General features: G+C 35.7%; 2 protein-coding genes across 2 annotated transcripts; both read left to right on the top strand.

Annotated features, from left to right (window-relative positions):
- Window positions 1-1,045: 1,045 nt before the first annotated feature.
- LOC129800721 (myrosinase 1-like) lies at window positions 1,046-18,585 on the top strand. Its single transcript, XM_055845320.1, has 7 exons — window positions 1,046-1,356; window positions 1,717-1,912; window positions 12,156-12,455; window positions 12,528-12,705; window positions 12,763-13,169; window positions 16,802-17,040; window positions 17,104-18,585. Exons 1-7 carry the CDS (start codon window positions 1,277-1,279, stop codon window positions 17,327-17,329), a joined length of 1,626 nt encoding a protein of 541 aa, XP_055701295.1. The 5' UTR covers window positions 1,046-1,276; the 3' UTR covers window positions 17,330-18,585.
- Window positions 13,636-15,214, top strand: LOC129800723 (proton-coupled amino acid transporter-like protein CG1139). Its single transcript, XM_055845322.1, has one exon. It carries the CDS (start codon window positions 13,769-13,771, stop codon window positions 14,639-14,641), a length of 873 nt encoding a protein of 290 aa, XP_055701297.1. The 5' UTR covers window positions 13,636-13,768; the 3' UTR covers window positions 14,642-15,214.
- Window positions 18,586-21,994: the final 3,409 nt, after the last annotated feature.

Here is a 21,994-nt window from a genome sequence, read left to right as displayed (position 1 = left end):
ATTCCGAATTACCCCATTTTATCTTATACGGGTTTTAGACCTGAGGTTTAGCCATATGGCTTAGTTCCTCTAATTCCTTTTCCGACAAGATATTTGAAGAAATTGTTGTTTAGAATTGGATTATCAGGGCAAATGATTCAATAGATTTTGAAAAATCAATAAAATTGCTTGTTATTTAGGTTTTTGAGACTTTCGGAAACTGGGCTAAACCTTCAGTCTAAAACGTCCAAAAATTTGTATTTTCAGAAACGCATTTCCCAAATAAATAAAACGTTCTTTGAGAAAATTATATAGAATTATTTGTATAACAAAAATATTATAAAAATATTTTATACTTTTCTTAAATTTTTTTTTAGCTGAGTTCGTTTTTTTGAAAATCTGTTGTGTTATAGTTTTTTTTAATTCGAATTGACGCATCGTTTTTTGATTTTTCTTTTGTTGAATCTGTTTAGTTTCCTTTTGATAAATTTTTAAAATAATTTTTTTAATTTTTTTTAAAATAATTGTTTCCTTTTCTTAAGTAGATTTTTAAAACAAATTGTAAATAAAACAAACAATTCACTTTTTATACGCTTTAATTTAAACTTAATTTCTAACTGCTTGAACTCCAAGAGAAAGTAGCTTCCACAATTTTTGTATTAGACTTTGGACTTCGGAACTCATGTTCTCTGTTCTATAAGAATGACTCTTCCTGGAGCCTTTCTGCGCCCAATTTTCCGTACGTATATTTGGAGGATTCTTGTATGTTCATTAGAGGAGCTGAATTACATCAAATGGCGTAATAATTTGAATTGAATACATCTATATACGGAATCAGAAACTCAAATTCAATAATTCTGTAAGAAACATCCCGGTCTTCCCTTAATTGCTGCGATCCTTTGGATAAGGAAGTCAAGATCATGATGTATAAAATTGTCTCTTTGAGGAAGTTTATTGAATCTCTCGGTTAATTTGCGATACCTAGACCTCGGGAAGGTCCCCCCTTGATCACCTGCTTATCTTCTGGTGATCCCCACCACCAGATTCTTTTTTTCAGAAGCTTCAAAAGCGACACAATTTCGCAGTTTCGGTCGTATCTTTAGTCTCTCGGCTGCACTCTCAACTAGGAGCTGTATAAAAGAGAGTGCCTGGCCAGCTAAAGAGTTAGTTGGGGATTAATTGCTGTGCTGTGAATTGTGGAAAAGTGCCTTACCTTAGCACAGCACCGAGGCGTCAAAGAATTATTCTCGGGAGTGACTTTGAAGAAGATTTTTGTATGAAGTGCAAGTGACTTGAGATGCATCACAAAATGAGTGCAAGTGCTATTTTTCAGGCAACAATTATTGGAATTTTATTGTTGGAATGTAAAGCTCTTTCGTAAGTGTTTCTTGCCCAATTTATCCCACCAATCATGCCCAAAATGTCTTTGCCATTGAATTTGATTATTTTAGGGTTTTTTTTTTGTATCTCTTGAGGTGATATTTCTAGAATCTCAGCATTATTTATGGCTGGCAGAGCTTGATGATCGCTGTGACATTCTAAATTCAGTTCAATAGGTTTAACAAGTTTATGATATTATTTGCATTTGTACAATTGCACTTATCAAATTTAATAACTGATCGATAGTATTCTTAATAATAAGACATTTTGATTTTATTTCTAAGTATCAATCCAAGAATGTTTTAAATAATTAATATTCTTTATTCAAAGTTATTACTTTTTGTCTTTCTTTTTCAGAGTTCATGCCCAAAATGACCAAAGATCATTCCCATCGGATTTTCTTTGGGGAGTGGGCTGTTCATCTTATCAATTAGAAGGGGGCTGGAATGCGGATGGCAAAGGTGAATCAATTTGGGATCACCTGACTCACAATCATCCCGAAATGATCGCGGATCAGAGCACTGGAGACATTGCTGCAGACAGCTATCACCTGGTGAGTTCTTGATCATTTCCTTACGAATATCACACGTCGGCATTTTATTGCTATTCACTTCAAAACAGTGTTTTTTTTCATTATTGAAGAATTGTGAATGAGTTTTTCCTACGTGCCAAACAGATCAACTCTCCTTACCTTCCCAAATGATTGTTAGAACATTCCAAATTGAGGGTTTCAGCTGTGTACAATGGGGTAATTGCAATGCTCAATAAAAATTGTTAATATTTTCGTAAATATTCTGAAGATCATAAAAATCCCAGTAGAACACGATCAGTAATTATCCATCAAAAAATTCTTTAGAAAACATCATGATTCTAGGAGTCACGAAGATACAAAAGCTTCTCTACAACAATTTGCAACGCAATATTTGAGGAAATTTTAAAGAAAAAGTCCCCAAAAAGAACATAAATTCAAGTGTCTCTTCAATAGCAATTTGTACTTAAGGATTTATCAGTCAGACTGATAAAATTCTAATTACCACGGGTTTTTCGGCTGAGAATTAAGACATAAAATTAATCATGATTATCTAATGAGATTATTCTCGGATAGATTAATGGTTTCATCCAAAAAGTCGTTTTTATTTTGGGTCAAAAGGCACGATAAAAATTGATTAGGGATTCTTTTGGTGTAAAAATTGAGATGTTCCGTAAAAACGCTAAAGAATCAATTTTTGATCGTGAAGACAAAATTGAGAAATCTGTCGGGTAATTATGTACAAGAAATTTATGAATGTATAAAATCAATTGGTTTCAATCATAGATACTCTCTTGACTTCTTGTGTTCATTGTCTCGCAAATGCTGAGAATTTATGGAATATTTCATGTGAAAGAGTCTTTGACGTGCTTTAAGACCTTGAAGTCGTGCAAATAAATTTAACCCTCGAAGACAATCTACGAGGAAGGCTTAATAAAATTTAGAAAAATACGAAAGACCGATTTCAACAGAAAATTTTTCAATTTTGAGGAAAAACATTGAGATTTTAAATATTTAAATTTGTTTTTAAAAGTGTTTGTTCTTTTCCGATTGAAAATCCTAATTTTAATTTATTTTATAGTTTTCACGACTTTTTCAACCTTTTAATAACTTCTAAAAAATGACGACTTTAGTATGTAATAAAGGAAGGCTTCGAAGCTTCGGACATACTCTAATTTCGGATAGGTACTCCATAGTTTCTCATAAATGAATCTGTGAGTGTTAACTAAGACTAGTAAATAAAATAAATTACGATAGATTTATTAAAGGAATATTGGGCAAATATGAAGCTTTCGAAGCCAGAGTGAGTGCGAAGCCTAAATACCTTCCTCTATATGAATTATAATTAACATTTTATTTAAATTAAAAACAAAAAGTTTTACACAAAATATTTGTCTAACTTAATGCTTTTTTTTAATTTCAGTGGAACGATTTTAAAACAAATTGAGTCCATTGAGCCTTTTTCAATCCCTTCTCCGTGTGAATAAAATGAGTGTAATGCTTTTCAAAGGTCTTGTCATATGGAAATGAACGAAACTGCACTTAACGAAGAAAAATAGCGACAACACTTAGGTCCGAAACCTTAAAAATTATCTGAAAAAAGATCGAGCTACCTCTCCAAAGATGCTACTTCAAGAAAAAAATATCTTGAAAGCTGGGAATTGATAATTTTTGTTTGGAAAATATTTAAGAGTAAGAGAAAATTCAGTTTATTTTTAGTTTGAAAGATATTTTGTAGAACTTTTAAACTAACGTCTTAACTAACTAACTAACTTGCATGATAGTAGTAATATTCGAATTCAAAATGGCATGCTGGTACTTTGGACTAGGTTTTTAATTGTTTTATCATAATAAAACTAATTAAAGGTAATTAGTGTGTAATGTATATGGGAAGATAAAAGTGATCTTAAGATAATTTTCTCGCTTACCGTAACGTGTCTTATGCAATCGCGCGTTCAACTTCAACTAACTCGTCGTCCTTCGTCGTTCTCCTTCGTCCTTCCCCTCTTCATCACTCCCTCCCTATACACCTACTATGTTTTTATTTCATTTATCCCACACGGCCATTCCCTGACAGGCCACTTCTCCGGGTGGCCACCCACGGCTTCATATAGTCCACTGCACTAGTCGTCACTTCGGGTCCTTCGGTATTTTCGAGACGTTTAACTTTATACCGATCGTTATTACACACTTCTTCAACGCGATAGGGTCCCAAAAACTTTGGTTTTAACTTGAGTCCAGTACCGAACTGAGTGCGTTTAATAACTACGACATCACCTACTTTGTACTTCGTTGCTTGGCGTCGTCGTAAGTTATATTCTCGTCGATTTTCTTCTTGAACTTTTTCTATTTGACGTCTTGCAGCATGTCGCATTTCATCTCTATCTTCTTGCACTATCCGCTCATGTTCTTCTTGTAGAATCTCTAATAATCGTGAGTCCTCTGGACATCTCATCTTGACTCCTGTCATCAACTCGAATGGTGTCGTCATTGTGCTTCGTTGGAGTGATGAATTCACAAATCTTTGCACACATCCAGCAAATTTAAACCACTCGTCTGGTTTATCAATAGCTAGCTTCGTCAGCATTGGAATTATTATTCCATGAATTCTTTCCACTTGGCCATTTCCTCGTGGAACTCCCGTCGTGATGTGATGTAATTCTATTCCTCGTGATGTGCAATAATCATTGAACTGATTAGAGGTAAAAGCAGCACCTCTATCTGCAACAATTCTTCTTGGATCTCCCCATTCATCTGCTAATATCTTCAGCTTTTTCAGAGTCTCATCCGCCGAAGTACTCTTCACGGGAAAAAGCCACACAAACTTGGAGAATCCATCCACAATAGTTAGGATATAATTGTAGCACTTTCTGGTAGAAGGGAGCGGTCCTAAATGATCTATATGCCAAGTATCCATTGGCACATCTCCTTTTGGAATAGTCTTCAATTCCCCTTCCGCCTTTCCTCTTTTTCTCTCAACTAAAATGCATTCTACACAATTCCGAATGCAACTCTGCACTTCTTTTTCCAAATCAGGGATAAAGTATTCTTTGGATAGTTTGTCTTTCATCTTTCTTAAACCAAAATGTCCCGTCTCATGACATCGTCTCAAAATCTCAGCTTTCATCCCCTCTGGAATCACTAACAGCTTACCATCTTTGTGTTTCTTATAGAGGACATCATCCACACAAATAAAATCATCATGTTCACCACTCTGGAGAGCATCTTTAACTGCTCTCACATAGGCATCTTGAGCTTGAGCTGCTCGAATCCTCGTTGTCACGTCATTGGCCATCATCACCTTACATCTTGAAAGAGCATCTACATGTTGCATTTGATTTGCAGCTCTATGTTCCGTTGTGAACGTGTATTCATTCAAAATCAACATCCACTTAGCTACTCGTGGACTAATCTCCTTTTTCGTCATTGTTTGTTTCATCGCCGAACAGTCCGTTACCAATTTAAACTCGATCCCAAGGAGGTACACTCTGAATTTCTTAACTGATTCCACTACTGCAAGAAATTCTAACTCATATGAGTGATATCTCGTCTCAGCTCCTTGAGTTGTGCGACTGTAGAAATGGCAAGGGTGCATCTTTCCGTCCTTTGCGTCTCTTTGGAGAAGAATTCCCGCTAAACCGTCTTTGCTAGCGTCGGTATGAAGTTCAGTTTCTACATCAGGATTAAAAATCTTCAGAACTGGTGCTTGGGTCAACATAAACTTCAAGTTGTTAAATGCCTCAGTCTGGGAATCTTCAAATATAAACGTCGTTTCTTTCTTCAACAGCATCGTCAATGGTCGTGCAATTCTTGCAAAATCTTGAATAAATCTTCTGAAATAACTCGCGAGCCCATAAAATCTTTGGAGCTGTTTTGCAGTTTTGGGTTGCGGGAAATTCAGGACAGCTTCAATTTTCGTCTTCGATGGTGCAACCGTCCCGTCGCATATTTCATAGCCCAAATATTCTACTCGTCTTTGTAGAAAATGGCATTTCTTCCAATTGAATTGTAGTCCAGCCTTCTCTGCTGTTTCAAGTACCAGCTGAAGAGATTTCAGCCCATCGTCTTCATCATTACTGGGGATAATTATGTCATCCACAAATACTAATAAAACTCCCTTCTGAATAAGCTCCTGAAACACTTTATTAATAAATCTTCCAAAAGTTGAAGGGCTTAGGCACAGTCCAAATGGCGTTCTCTTAAATTCGTATTGGCCATCATGAGTTACGAATGCGGTAAATTTCCGACTGTCTTCATGCACTGGTACATGGAAGTAGGAATTTTTTAAATCCAGCGTTGAAAAAACCTTAGCTTTGGCCAATCTATCGAGCTGATCATCAATCAAGGGCATTGGAAACCTATCTCTCTCAATCTTAGAGTTTAGCTCCCGATAATCAACACACAATCGGTAGGATCCATCTTTCTTTTTCGCCAATGTTACAGGACTAGAATATTCACTCACCGATGGTTGAATAATATCTTCCTTCAGCCATTGCTGTATTTGCTCATCTATGACTCGTCTTTCCAATGGAGCAAATCGTCGTGGGCGTCGTGTGACTGGTTCCTTATCAATCAAATTAATGATGGTCTGAACACCAACATTCTCTGGCTTCTTTGGGGAATATTCAGAGATAAATTTCTTCACCTCATCTTTATACTCTGGTATTACATCAACTTCTTCATCGACACAGGGCTCTATAGCGAGTATCCAATCATCACTCTCGTTGACTTCATCATCAACAATTCCTTCATCTTTCAGACTCTTAGGTTCTTCTAAAGTGGGACTAGTATCAAGTCTTATTATAGGCATTATACTCACTTTGCCGGATATTATGCGATAGTCCACATTCCTCAGAAAATTCTTCCCAATCAGCATGGAAGCCTTCATTGCTTCGGGTGGGGTGAGGTGAAATGGACATTCGTACTCATGATCTTCTATATAGAATTTCAACATCACCTTCCCAAAGAAATTTTGCATCTGTCCGCCAAAGGAAGTGATACTCAATGATGTCGGCTGAATTAAGACACTCTTATCACACAATCTCTTACGCACATCATCGCGTATGAAGCAAACGTCGCTTCCAGTGTCTATCATTGCCAGAACTTCATGCCCATTCAAAGTCACAATCACGTGATAGTCATCTTCTTTCATGGAGTTCACAACACTCACTGTTGCTTTATTCTTGGCAGGCTTCTTGGCATCATCTGCCTTCTTCGTACACTCCTTAGACGAATGCCCAAAGGCATTACACGTAAAGCATTTCATTCCTTGACTTTTATGAGGGCACTCATTACTCTTGTGGCCCGGCTCGCCACAGTTGAAACATTTAACGGTCGTCTTAGGGTTGCTCTTGCCTGCCAACTTCTCAGTTGCAGGTTTCTTCTCACTAACAGGCTTTTTCTGAGAAACCATTTGCTTTTCCTTCAATTTCTCGTAGCGCTCCAGTCTCTTCTTCAGATCATGAATCGTTTGAGCTTCGTACAAACTTGCCTTGTTTGTCACCTCATCCTGAACACCATCACAAATGTATTCACAAATCACTTCTTCTTCCAAGTCGGCCATTTTAGCAATTCTCTGCATTTCATACACATAATCTAGAAATTTTTCGTCAGGTTTCTTGATACGTGCCATCAATCGTCTATGAATCTCAGCTGTGTTGAGTTTTTCGCCAAATTCTCTTAACAAAAGCTTCTTCATTTGGGACCATGAGGAAATTCCACTTTGAGCGTGTATAAAATTTCTTGCAGTCCCAACCAGCGTCTTTCTGCAGATGATTATCTTCATCACAGATGACCATCCTGCCATCGTTGCCAATTCCTCGAACTCATGAAGCCACACTCTAATATCTTGTCCCTTTTCGGCACCAAATTTCTCCAGACTGTCTTCTACATCCCGAAAAGAACATACTCTAGAATTATGAGGCACATCATAGCTCACCTTCTTTGGAGTTGAAGTCTTTTTCTTCTGCCGGGGAACCTTCGTGAAATTCCCAGCTTCAGTGTCATCGTCATCATCTGAAGATTCCTCAGTCATCGTACATGGAAATTTCTCCATCGTCTTAGATTTTATAGTCGTTGGTGGAGTGTGTTTGACACCCCTCGGCATCTTTAATTTCACATCATCATCACAATTGGCATTCTCATCACAATTTTCATCCTGGCTGTGATCCGTCTGATCAATTTCGACCCTGGATGAAGCGTCGTGCATTGTGGTGTTGCCATCGTCGTCATCATCTTGATTCTTGGTAGAATCACCGTCATATTCGTCTTGTTGACATCTGAGATCGTCATTCTCTTTGTCATCGTCGTAAACATCATCATTTTTCGTCGTAATTTTGGGCTTGAGACACTTAGCATCAGCAATCCTCCTTGCCAGAGCCTCTTTCTTCCCAGTTGTTGCCAAATTAAGCCGTACACACTCACGTTGAAGGCCCAATTTGGTGAAATTTGCCACCAATTCGTCATATGTTGACATTTTGTCCATCAAAACAAAAGCACTCGCGCCACTACCGTCTTTTCGTGGAACTTTTGTAACTCTTTCGCGACACTCTAGTGTCGTTTTTTGCTTCGCCCAAAACCCACCACACTACACTAGCGCCAAATGAAATACTCGCGGTGAACACGCGAAACACTCCAAGTGGGGCCCTGGGGCTACGCAAAATTTCTTTCGTTTTTTAGCGTCTTTTTCCGTCGTTTTTTCACAAATTCACACGTTATTTCTTCGATAAATTAATCGCGAACACTTCAATATCCCGGTTGAGCCCCCATATGGGAAGATAAAAGTGATCTTAAGATAATTTTCTCGCTTACCGTAACGTGTCTTATGCAATCGCGCGTTCAACTTCAACTAACTCGTCGTCCTTCGTCGTTCTCCTTCGTCCTTCCCCTCTTCATCACTCCCTCCCTATACACCTACTATGTTTTTATTTCATTTATCCCACATGTATGTAAGCTATACTGATATTAACAGACAGAAGTTCATTAGCAGAAGCAATAAATTCAGTTATTGTAAAAGGAAATCTAGGTAAATTATATTAAGGTGCTTTTCAGGTATTGCATCTAATACTGTCTTCATGCAGAAGGTTTAGCCCACACTCAGAAAAGGGCAGTTCTAACTTTGTATGGGATTTGCAAAAATACAGCTCTTGTCTGTAAGAATATTTTAAGAGCCGAATCAACCTAAACATGTCGTGCTTTGAATTAAGAGCTGTGCTCTAAAACAGATCAACTAAGAGCTGGCGTATCTTGAGCGAAATATCATCTCACTAGAAAATTTCCAGTGGCTTTCAGCGCTGTCAAATGGCAGACAAAATAATTTACAGTGCAATTAATTCGCAAAGTGGTGATTGTTTTCGCGAGTTTTATTAATAAAATTATAGTGAAAATTGTGGGGGAAGCCTTTACGAGTAGTGAAGTGTCTTGTGGTTCAAAAAAATACAGTGCCGACAAGAATTATGTGAAAATTAGGTGAATTATTGATCGAAAAATACAAAAATATTTTTTTCTGAAAAACAAAACATTGTGACTCACGAGCTCGCTCGAGCCTCTGGAGTGTCGTGCAACAGTGATTTTTTATTTAAAAATGTTATATAGTGAAAAATTTAAAAGATTTTTGCGAGATGGTTCCGGTGAAAAAAAAAATTGTAAACATGTCGGGCATCTCGCTCATCGATAGTCGGATGGTAAAAAATCTTCCTAAATGTGAGTTTTGATTTAGACAAAAAGGGATGAATTTCGTTTAGATTTTAATAAAAAAAAAAATAGGGAATGTGAAATACAATAGATTAAAAATGTATACAGTGATACTTCAATAAAAAAAACGTGAAATTCAATTGCGTTTATTATTTGTGAGTGTACGTCAATATTGTTGCGATACAGCAGAGAAAATCTGATACTGGAATCAAAGCTCGTTATGCTTTGCTCCAAGATCTGCTCGGTGCTTAAAATTCTTTCAGAGACATTTTTTTTAATCTTTGAAAATTCAAACACTGTATACGTTCTTGAGCCAAAGCATGTTTTAAAAAAAATGCTTTCGTTCAAGTAAAATAGTCTTTAACCCAAGACACAAATGCCCGTTCTTATTTCAAGAGCTAAATTAAGAGCTGTTTCTACAGAGCTCTTTTCTGAGTGCAGTTCCCGAAGCCCACAAAAATCTGAATAACAAACAATTTTGTTGATTTTTCAAAGTTCAAAGGATAATTTGCCCTTAATATCCAATTCAAAGCAACAATAACCTCGCCTGGTAACGAATTAGAGGATTTAAGCCATATAGCTAATTCTCAATTCTGGAGCCCGTATAGAACGGTCTTCACACTAGAGGTTTAGCCCATTTCCTGAAGGTGCCATAATCCTAAACGGCCGCTATTTTATGGATTTTCAAAATCTAATAGATTATTTCGCTCCTGGGAAATTAAAAGGGGCCAACTAATTTTCGGCCATTTTTCACGAGACAGCATTAAAGATTCAACTTTGTGTAAATAAATATCTCAATTTAATGACTGAACAAAAACAATCTATTTCTTTTCTATTTGTATGAGCATTAATATAAACATCGAAACCTTTATATTTTTACCTTTCAAAATATGTTTTTAATGCGTTAGCTCCTTGTCCTTCTAAATGATGCGCAAATTTTGCTGAAATTAGTATGACAAGGGATCAATTTGCTTGACTGAGTCCCCTGTTTCACAAAAATTTGAACGATGAATGTATTTTGTGTCCCTTTACTCCAAACAAAATCATGCAAGCAATCAAAAAGACTAAAATTTTGAAAAACTTTTCTAATAACGAAATTTATTGACTTATATCATCTAAAAATTTAATAAATTGCCTTTCTAAGTGCATTAGAATCTCAAAATCGGAAAAAAACGAGTTGACTCCTTGTAATTTCCAAGGAGCGATTTGTTCTTAATAATCCAACCTTGAGTCAAAATTTTTCAATTAATCTTAACTAATTGGAAATTAGAGAAGTTAAGCCAAATGGCTAAGCCTTAGGTTTGAAGCCTAAGTCACGAGTTCAAGAATTCTGTAAAACATGAGACGTTAAATACATGGAAAATCTTAGTTGAAACCAAAACTTTGATAATTTTTTATATTGTATCGACCGTACCCAAGTGGTAAAATAAGGTCAGAAGAAAGTTATATTTATCGTCTTGCCATCGAAATTATTTAGGCACTTTGTACGACTACAAGTCTTATTTTCGAATTGGGAAATATAACCATTTCATTATGAAAAGATGCCTATAATAAAAATTACTATATGGTAAGTTCTTCGACGACAATCATACGTAAGTTTAACGTCGGAAGTACGATAGCGCATAATTAATTTTAGTAAAACGTGAAAACGTAACATCGATGTAAAAAGTAGAGAGAAAGCAGATTCACCTGAAGTACAGGGACTTCCGGCGTAAGTGAAAACGGATTGAAAGAATTTGATATGCATTGCCTACAATTGGAAACTTATTTATAAAATAATTTTTCAATCACCCTTGAATGTAGGGTAAAGTGATATAATTTGGAATTAGTGTTACAAGTTGGACAATTCGCCGGTACAAGTTGGATATGGCTTTTTTCTTGATAAATACAGTACAAAATTTGTTTTTAAGCACAAGGAACAAATTATAAAACTAAAGCATTAAAAATATACAAATAAAAATGAAGTACTAAATTTATCCAGACAAAAAAGCCCTGTCCAAATTGTACCATTGTCCAATTTGTACCACTTTACCCTACCAGTCTTTTTTTCAATGTAATAATATTTCCACGTGACATGACTTTCATCAATTCTCTTCTTATATTTTTCAATTTTTAATATGTTTTAGAGTCAATGAAAAATTTATAATACTTTTATACAGTACCCAAGTAGCAAAATCAAGCTAGAGTAACATTATATTATATATCGTCTCGGAGTAATAATCTAAGTATTTTTGTAAGGTTTTATATTTGCAAAAAAGTTGAGTAGGAACTACTTCATTATAAAACGGTAATGACTGCAATAAAATTTACCATATGGTAACTTCATTGACCTTAACCATAGGTAATTGAATTTTACGCCGAATGTACGACATTGTGCTAATAGTTTTGATAACAATAACATAATAACTAGGTCAAGGAATAGGAAGAATCCAGACCCACCTAAAATAACTACAGTGACGTTTAAATTACGTTTCCTTGACTTCAATTCTACATTCTAGTAAAATATTGTAACTCGGGTATACAGACTACACGAGTTAACTGAAGGTTTCTCGTATTTTTCTTTACTTTTCTGCAGTGGCGAAGAGATGTCGAGATGGTAAGAGAAATGGGTGCCCATATCTACAGATTTTCCCTATCCTGGAATAGGATTATGACCACCGGAATAGTCAACACGGTCAATGAGCCTGGTATCCGTTACTATAGTGACCTAATTGATGAACTATTGCGCTATGATATCACACCAATGGTCACACTGTATCATTGGGATCTGCCACAGAGGCTCCAGGAGATGGGTGGTTTTGCAAATCCTGAGATTATCAATTACTTTGCGGACTATGCCAGAGTGGTTTTTGAGCGATTCGGCGACCGTGTTAAAGTAAAATTAAAGATCTTTTGATGAAAAAAATAAATTTGTAATTAACGTTTTTTACGTTTAAATTTTGCACAGTTCTGGACAACGTTCAATGAACCAATGCATGTTTGTGAATACGGTTATGGACAGGCCAGTAGGGCACCAGCTTATGCTTTCCCAGGGATCCCAGGTTATATCTGCACACACAATTTGCTGAAAGCTCATGCGGAAGCTGTTCACTTGTACAGGGATAGCTTCCAGTCGACACAAAATGGTTAGTTAGTGCTTGATTTTAAAGGGTTCGACTCTTTTCTTACGTTGCTTGTTTTAGGTAAGATTGGCATAACTATGGATTCACGGTGGAACGAGCCAAAGACTGATAGTGAGGATGATAAGGAGGCTTCTGAAATGGCTATGCAATTCTACTTGGGATGGTTCGCTCATCCAATTTTCTCGGCCACAGGAAACTATCCTCAAGTAATGATTGATAGGGTAGACGCTTTAAGTATGCAACAGGGTTTCCCAAGATCCCGTCTACCAAAGTTCACTCCTGAGGAAATTGAGAGGATCAAGGGAACGTCTGACTTCTTTGGGCTTAATACCTACACAACATCTTTGGTGACGAAGAATGATCAGAGCAACACAGCTGGCTACAGTGTTCCATCCTTCCAGCACGATGTGAACATTGTTAGGAGCACTGATCCATCCTGGCCAACAGGTGCCTCCGCGTGGCTTAGTGTGAGTATATCTCGAATGTGGTTTGAGAAGATTGATATGCTTCGAGAGTCAAGTTTTACCATTAGTAAACCAATAAAGGCAAAATTATCTGTTCTATTAAATAAAAAGATACCTTTAACTCTTTCCGGACCGCAGCATGCTGCAAGCCAATTTCACAATTTTTTAATCAAAAATATCTAAGCTCAGGAATTAATTGAGGTCCTACAAAAAGTATCTTACAATTGGACACCCTTGTGGTTTGTAATCATCCATAAGAATAGGATTTTTATCACTTCTGAATAATTAAAAAAACATTATTTTTCACAGAACATTCATATGCTGCTTTGGGTACTCAGAGTCCCAAAAGAGACGAAAGAGTTAACAATTCTTGTTCCTTACCAATTCATAAGTATCTCTTAGAGTGTAAATACTTAAATTTAAAACAATTTAATTTAATGCTCTTGAAAAAGAATTAAATATGCTTCCGTAAATCCGTAAGGAAGTCAAGTAGTCTCTCAGTCAGAACATTTTGGGAAAATTGGGGAAATCAGTGGCAAAACAAACAAATCCAGTGCTAGATTTTCTGTTAATTGATTGTGAAGTGAAAATTGCCCACGAAGATGTCCAGTGGAAATTACGATCCCCATTTGCATCGTGAGGGGTCGAATAGATTGTCTAGTTCTGCTGCATTGGTGCATATCCTGAAGGCAATAATGGGTTCAGGAATTCTCGCCATGCCAGATGCTATGAAAAATTGCGGCTACATTGGTGGATCTGTGGGAACGGTGTTAATCACTGTTCTTATTCTATGTTGCATCCATATGCTCGTGAGGTGTTCATATGTTATTTGCAAGAAACATAGAGTTCCAATTATGTCTTACGCAGAAACAGTTAAAGCTGCGGTAGTCGATGGACCGCCTTGGCTCAGGCCATACGCCAACTGCTTCCACCATCTCGTCAATATATTCCTCATTTTTGCACAAATAGGAATATGTTGCATCTATGTGGCTTTTACGGCGGAGAATCTACGAAAAATTATCATGTCTGAGTTAGATTTTCATATGGACCTGAGACTCTACATGTTAGCTCTTCTTGTGCCTTTCATCCTCCTTTGCTTCATCCGCAATCTGAAGTACCTAGCACCCATTTCCATGGTAGCCAACGTCCTCACCATCGTTGGACTCAGCATAGTCCTCTACTATATCTACAGAGATGGCCTTTCCTTCGAAGATCGCCAGGCTTTTAGTCCAATCTCCCAATGGCCATTGTTTGTTGGTACAGTCTTCTTCACCCTTGGAGCAATTGGAGTGGTAGTCTCAGTTGAATACGACATGGAGACACCTCAAGATTTCGGAGGATTATTCGGTATTATGAATATTGCTATGTCAATCGTATCACTCCTCGGTATCTTTATTGGAGTTAGTGGGTACCTCAAGTACGGTGAAGATATCAAGGGTAGTGTCACCCTCAACTTCCCCACAGAGGAAATGTAAGAAAGATACCCAGAATCCAAATTACCTTCAACTAATTCACCTGTTCTCCTTTACATTTTAGCTTATCAAAATCAGTTACACTTGTCTATGCTCTAGCAATTTTTACCACATACCCTCTGCAGGCCTACGCTGCCATCCACATAATGTGTGATTACTTGAAGAAACACTACAAGGAAGATACAAATATGTACAAAATTTGGGATTATTCCATCCGAGCAGCTTTCGTGACAGTCACAACCTTATTGGCAATTGCAGTGCCCAATCTTGCATTAATCATCTCAATAATGGGGGCTCTTTGTATGACCATGACTGGATTCTTTTTTCCAGCCATTGTGGAAATCTGCGTCATGTACTCTGAACATGGTGTCAAATGTGGCTATATCAGTCGCGATTTATTAATAATCCTTCTAGGTGTAATTGGATTTGCTTCTGGAATCTATGTTGCCATCCGAAGCATTTAAGCGTAAACGAACGACTATAGGAAATCTTACTTTGTGGAAATAAACTTAATATCACCTAAATAATTTTTTAATCAAATTTCTTGGTGAAATTATTATTTAGGGGAAAGCTGTGAGGTTTGGTACTCGATGAGTCAAGTAGTAAAGCACTCGCTCAAGGATGTAAGTGTCCCGAGTTCGAATTCCCTTTAGGTCACCAGGCAGGGTATGAATTCTGAGATTGTTAGTTTATCACATGATAAACTCCAGTGGCGTATCTAGCTAGACACTTATGCGGGGGGTGCGGGTGTATGCGAAGGCGCCTTTAACACGGTAAAAATTGTTCGAGCGGGGTGGAAGTTCATACCCCGAAAGCACAAACGTCACCAAAAAACACATATTTAACCTATATTATTTGTTCCCGTCTTCAACTTTTTCCTATAGTATATAACCTTTCCGGATTGTCTAAAGTTATTCATCGTTGTATTCACGACGACTCAGAATATAAGTCGAACAACTCGATTTTTTTTACAAAAAAATCGTTTTATTCGCTTTTTGGATACTTCTTTATACCTTCTACCTTCCCTGTGAATATTATACTTGAAAGATAAGGTAACTATTTTCAAAGTTCTAGAAATTTTACATCTAAAATCCTATACTCTGCATGGAAAATGTCAGCTTCGAATCGGTCGGTCTCCTGTAAAATTTGCCTACTGCGAGTTGTTCGTTTCTTATTCTGAGCGATCGATATAGTATAAAAAAGTGAAAATAGTTTTTCTGAAAAACCCCTTTCTTAAAAATTTGATTTTTTCCTGATTATCAGTATCATTGAGTACTCTATTCTTTGAAAAATTTAACTTTTAATTTTGAGTTTAACAGATTTCATTTAATTTTAAAAATGTAGTGAAATTTTAGTTGTTAAACGCAAAAGTGGAAGCTTTCTTTTTCAAGGAATGTAGTACTCAATGTTGATCAACAGTAAAAAATCAAAATTTTGAAGAATGGTATTTTGATTGAGATTGTTTTGAAAACATGCACAGCGGTTGGACTTCATAAAACAGATGGTAATCGTCAAAACCGGTACAGCCGCGCACAGCTCAAGAATAAATTGGTTAAAATTGAGCATAAGTCCTGCATAGGTCAAACGAAATTGAATCTAAATTTTTAACAGTTTTCTCAATCTTAATCGTTTTATGTTTAACAGCTGTGCGAGTTTTCAGCACAGTATAAACCGTTTTATGCTTCAGCTATGCAGATTTTATGCACAATATCTGAGAAGTACGAGTTTCATGCCATCATTGATATTGTTTGAAGCTTCGCACACACTTTAGCTTCATACATGGAAGCCCTGTAAGCCTTCATGAAGCTCACCTAAACAAAATTACAAACTTATAGAGGGAAATTGAAGAACTGTAAGGTGCCACGCATTTTTCACTTCATGAAAGTGAACCGTCCACAGTGACTGATGCTCACTCACTGAAGACTGAGGACAATTACCTAACAATAAGAGCCCGAAACCAACTCTTCAGCAGCCATAAGGATGGTTGGGGTTGGGCGTGTCAAATGAATAAAGGATTGGGATTGGTCGGTTACAGCCGTCCACTTGGGTTAACATGTGTCGAATTGGCCGCACGCTCTACATACACTTCATATTTTTTCTTATTTTCCTTTAATAAATTTAATTTATTTTTATTTTGCAATAAAATCTTGAAATATATTGTAGGTGGTGCCATTTGGAATGCACAAATTGCTGAATTGGATCCGGAATGAGTATGACAATCCTCTAGTTTACGTGACTGAGAATGGGTATTCAGATTTTGGAGGCACCAAAGATATCGGTCGAGTCAACTACTACAATTCCTACCTCGAAGCAATCCTCGATGCCATCGAGGATGGCTGCAATGTTAAGGGATACGTTGCTTGGAGCATTATGGACAACTTTGAGTGGATGGCTGGATACACGTAAGATTCAGTAATCCCGGATTTTTCTCATTCTGCTCCTGACAATATCATTTTATTTTCCAGTGAGAGATTTGGCCTCTACCATGTCGACTTTAACGATCCAAATCGAACGAGAGTGCAGAAGACGTCTGCAAAGGTATTCGCCAAGATAATCAGCACTAACAAAATCGATTGGGATTATCTGCCGGAACCAGAAGTTTTTATAGAGGAACCCAGCAGTTCTTATCAAATTTCCTTGAGCTTTACTCTGCTTGGTATTGCTCTTTTTGCGACCATTTGGCGAATGTGAAGCATACAAATATCAAAAATTAAAAGAGTAACAGTTTTACAATTTTTAAGATACAGGGGTCTCGGGATTTGCATATTTTCGGGTCCGAGAAAAGCGCGCGAAACAGAAATTTTGCATAGTGGTGGTGTCTACACTTATGGATAACGCAAAAATAGATAGATAGATAGATAGATATTTTATTTCCAATCTGTAACTTGGTTGCGTCTGCCGCCGTCTTACAATTTCCGGGCTCACCAGGTAAACGACAGAAACCCTGGACCATAGACCGTATATGCCATTCATACAATCGAGTAGTTTGCTGATTATAAAATTAATTAAAATAAATTAATAAATCTTAAGTTATTACATTTAACAGAATTCGAAAAATCAAAAAAATTGTTAATTACATTAATTGTTAAGTATAGACTCCACCCTACTCTCAGGAGATTTCTTTTGAATAAATTACGGAAACGCCGTAAAATATACAAATTTATTGGCGCCAATATTTGGACTATTTTCAGCGTGAACTGTTTACGCATTTGAAATTTATCGCCTCGACAAAAATGCATACATTTAGGGGAATATCAAAAATAATTTCACAAAAGAGCTCCTGATAATAGACAATAATGCATTAAGTGTATTTACATATTCCCATCATATGCATAATTCCGACATACATAATCCCGGAACCCTCTGTATTTCTTTAAAACTGTTGCTGTGGGTAGTTCCTTTAATTTCTTGTTAATTTTTGTGATACATTTCTCCAAAACTGGTGTTCTCTTGAATATCTCATACAAAGTATGACTAGTCAGGATTTCGAAGATAAGGAAGTGATGTTATTTGTTTTGTTCTTAAAAAATGTAATGCCTTTTTCCCCTTTTTCAATTTTTTTCTACATTTAAATTAAATTTTCTAAGGTTTCTAAGTATTTTTCAATTGAAAATTGTCTACAAAATGACAGATTTCTTGACAGTTTTTGTTGATTATGAATTTGTTTTAATTAAATTAATACCATAAAAAAGAACATTTTAATGTATGAATAAATTTCACTTTGTGTTAATGGACTGATAAATCTGATTAATTTTTTTACTATAAAAGTTTAATAAGATTTAAAAAGAAGTGCCATATTTTCTAAAATTTTTAATAATTATGTAATATTTAAAAAGATATTGTCTCCAAAATAAAATAATGCTATTAATTAAACATAATTGTTTGTAAACAGTACTACTGTAATCAAAATGTGTACTAGACAAAATTAATGTTGTTTCTACAGAAATGTTTGTATGGTTTGTATTATTTCTTTTTTTAACTCACCTGGAATTCCTTTTTACGTTCCACAATTCCTATCCTCTAAAATTCATTCCTCAATTAAATAAAAGTTTCTTGAGAAAATTGTTGATTTATTTAATCAATTAAATAATTAAAAAATTAGTTTACTTTGCTTTGCTTTATTGGTTGCTTTGGTGGGCAACTATCCCGGATTACCAGTTTAACCTGGACTAGTCACAGGTCAGAAAATACTTCGAACCAGACCATCATCGGAGTCATCGCCCTCCTCATATCCAAGCTGTAATGTCTTGCAAACTCTTCCAGACATGTAGGCATGTTGTAGAAGTAGGGTAGACTGGGGCAAAAGTCACAAAATTGAAAAATTCAAAATTCAATATCTTCCAAGGTGAAAAAGATAGCAGCCCAAATTTTTTTCTATAGATAGCCTCCATAGACCTTCTTCAATGTCGTAAGTTTCTTAGAATTCGAACAAGGAATTTAGAAAATAAAAAATATCGAAATTTTCAGCCCTATTTTTGAAATATTTTCCTTGCAGTAGATAACAATTATTACCTACTTATCTTCCAAAACTGATGCACTGGTGAATATTTTCTAAATAATTTGGATTTTTTGAATACGAATCTGCTATCTAGAATTTCACAAAGGTTCTTTTCTCCAGAAATCTTTTTTATTAAAAATGGCCACTTGGGATAAAAAGTAACAAAAAAGCGAAGCAATTTCTGATGTCTCACGGCGAAAACAAACGTCATTTCCATGTCTCGTCGCTTTTTGTTTGCATTGGTTACACGATTTGCAGTCTTTTGTGTGTTTTTTCTAAAATAGCTCGAAAAGCACTTTTCTCGCAGAGAAAATGCTGTTTTACAAAGGTTGTAGATGAATAAATTTTCTATAAAAATATGTCCTCTAGGTATTTTTTCAAATTTACGGAAGCCTGTAATGAAGCGAATCAAAATATAATAATACCCCATGTCTGGTACTATTTGCCCCAGCATTTTTGAGAATAGTCATAAAATTACCTTTTATAAATTGGCTCGATAAACGTATTTCCTTACAAAATAGAGGAAAATTACTTTCACAAAGTTGTAGAGCGGTAAATTTCCTATAAAACTGCGTTAATTAGATATTTTTGAAGCGCTCGAGTACCTTGTTAAAAAAATATCCGTTTTGTGACTTTTTGCCCCAGTCTTCCCTATAATGTAATTATTTTCTTTTTTTAAACTAATTAAAAAGATTTCCTACCTCCCCGTCAAATCATTGCTCTACCTGCCGATTTTACTCGGAGGTTTTTTTTTAATTTTAACGGTATATTCTAGTACATTCAGAGAAAATCTGCAGATTCTCGGCAGAATTTCTCCCTAGAAAATCTGCATAACCTCCATTACTTCACAAAAATATTGTTGATTTATGAAGAAACTGTAGAAGTTATAAAGAAAATTGTATGCTCTGCTTAACAAGCATTACCGAGTACACGTTTTAGATAAGTAAAAAAACTGCGAGCAAAAATACTAATTTCTTAAAAATCGCCAATCGAATGATACAAAAACACGAAATTTTGGTCGACACTCTGTTTAAAGTTTTCACTTCACTTTTCTCTACTTGTAACACGGCGTCGCAGAATTCTTTATTTTATATAAACACCGTGATATCACAAAAAATAACTCTATTGAATTTTGCAAACTTCAGTGAAAAATTTTTCCATCTCTTCTGACACATCTTGTCTGGAAAGTCTGGAATGTAGAAAAAATCTACAGAAAATCGGCAGAATATCTACAGAAGTTCGTCAGAAAATCTGCCGAAATATTCTGACGAATTTTGTCCCAAGTCCAAATAAAATTCGTAAGAATATCTACAGATATTATCTGCAGATATTCTGTAGAGGTGTAGATTTTCTCTACAGAAATCTTAGAGATATCTGCAGATATTATTTGACGGGTCCTTATATTTAAAGAATTCCATATTTTTTCAATATTCTGTAAAAAACCTTTCTCTGACACAAAATCTGTAATATAAGTTCAAAAAGCATCAATTTTGATGTTCCTAAAAGTCTCCAAAGTATGTTTTGAATTTTGGCGGTAAACCCTCTTCATCAACGAACCGGAATGGTTCATGCCGGTATCACAAGTTCCTACAATGCTCTGTCGTCATTGGTGTTTTTCTTAATGTTTTACCGCCTTCGTGGTATCAATGTCATGGTTAAATACCCAGACTTTGCGTAATTGATTTATCTGTGTTGACAAAAAAACGTAATATACCGCGCAAGAAGCAGTTTTCGCCCTGACTAATCCAATTAAAATAATTCAAGTTATCAAAAAAACAATAAGTTCAACACATTAATTATGACAAATCGAGGCGGAAAAATGGATGAAATCCGTATTAAACCGGGTATTATTCATGTTTTCCCGGGTTTATTGGTGTTTTTGGGATGACTTCTGGAGATGCCATGCAAATGCCTTTGAAGAGAAATGAAGGGAAAAACCCCAAGAAATTACTCATGAAGAGACTCAGTGTCTCCAGAAACTCCAGTGAAATGGATTTTTGGTCACAGAAGTGGATATGCAATTATTAAAAATTTAATATTGTAGGGTTTTTCCTTGAAGTTGAGATTATCTTATGAATTTAACGCAATTTTTACTGGATATTTCTGAAACTGTCCCTCGGAAAAGATTGATGTTTGTCTTTCTTGCACAAGTCTTTCTCAATAGGGGAGAGTGGGGTAAAGTTTTGCATGCTTATAAGGCTGTTTCTTCTGCATAATAGAGCATTGTAAGAATTTCCAATTTTTTGAAATTATGAGATATTTAAGAGATGAAATTAAATAAAAAAATTAAAATAGTTTTAGAGGAATAGCTGGGTTTATTCGACTATCCTAAATTAACCATATCAGGTAAATTCAGGTTAGTTAATTTAAGGAATATAACCCGTTTCATTTTGCAACTGCAAAGTTTGCAAGTTTGTAAGAAAATCAAACTGACTGCCACAACATAAATTGGAAGAAGAAAAAGAAACAGAAAGTTTAAAAGCTTTTCTTATTACTACACTCAGCTCTGAGAACTGTGCTCTCCGGGATACGGATGACAGCTGTCAAAATACTTGAGAAATTCAAGTAATCTCCCTTTTCATATGTTTTTATGTGTCATTTTGTATCCAAATCATTCAAATATCGGAGATCTGAGTATAAATGAATTGCAGTAAAAAGGTTTTAAATTCGTATAATCTTTGATGAGAAAAAAATATTTGTAGTTATCTAAATTTCGTAAGTAAAACTACACGAACACATTTACAGTCTCGAAATATTGGGTTTCTTGCTCTGTAACACAAAATCTAATTTCTTGCCTATTTTTATCAAATTCAAATTGAATTTTAATTTCAAATTAATTTTTAATTTTATTTAGTGTG

This window comes from Phlebotomus papatasi, chromosome 2 (genome assembly GCF_024763615.1).
Source record: "Phlebotomus papatasi isolate M1 chromosome 2, Ppap_2.1, whole genome shotgun sequence".
In the NCBI taxonomy this organism is placed as follows: domain Eukaryota; kingdom Metazoa; phylum Arthropoda; class Insecta; order Diptera; family Psychodidae; genus Phlebotomus; species Phlebotomus papatasi.
Note: the sequence above shows the minus strand (reverse complement) of the source record. Positions and strands in the feature narration are given on the sequence as shown.

What these genes read in the sequence shown, in the direction of transcription:
- LOC129800721 (XM_055845320.1), top strand. Translation starts at nt 1,277, where the DNA reads ATGCATCACAAAATGAGTGCAAGTGCTATTTTTCAGGCAACAATTATT. An exon ending in TTGGAATGTAAAGCTCTTTC is followed by an intron (nt 1,357 to 1,716) that starts GTAAGTGTTTCT and finishes TTTCTTTTTCAG; the next exon opens with AGTTCATGCCCAAAATGACC. An exon ending in CTTCCAGTCGACACAAAATG is followed by an intron (nt 12,706 to 12,762) that starts GTTAGTTAGTGC and finishes TGCTTGTTTTAG; the next exon opens with GTAAGATTGGCATAACTATG.
- LOC129800723 (XM_055845322.1), top strand. Translation starts at nt 13,769, where the DNA reads ATGTCCAGTGGAAATTACGATCCCCATTTGCATCGTGAGGGGTCGAAT.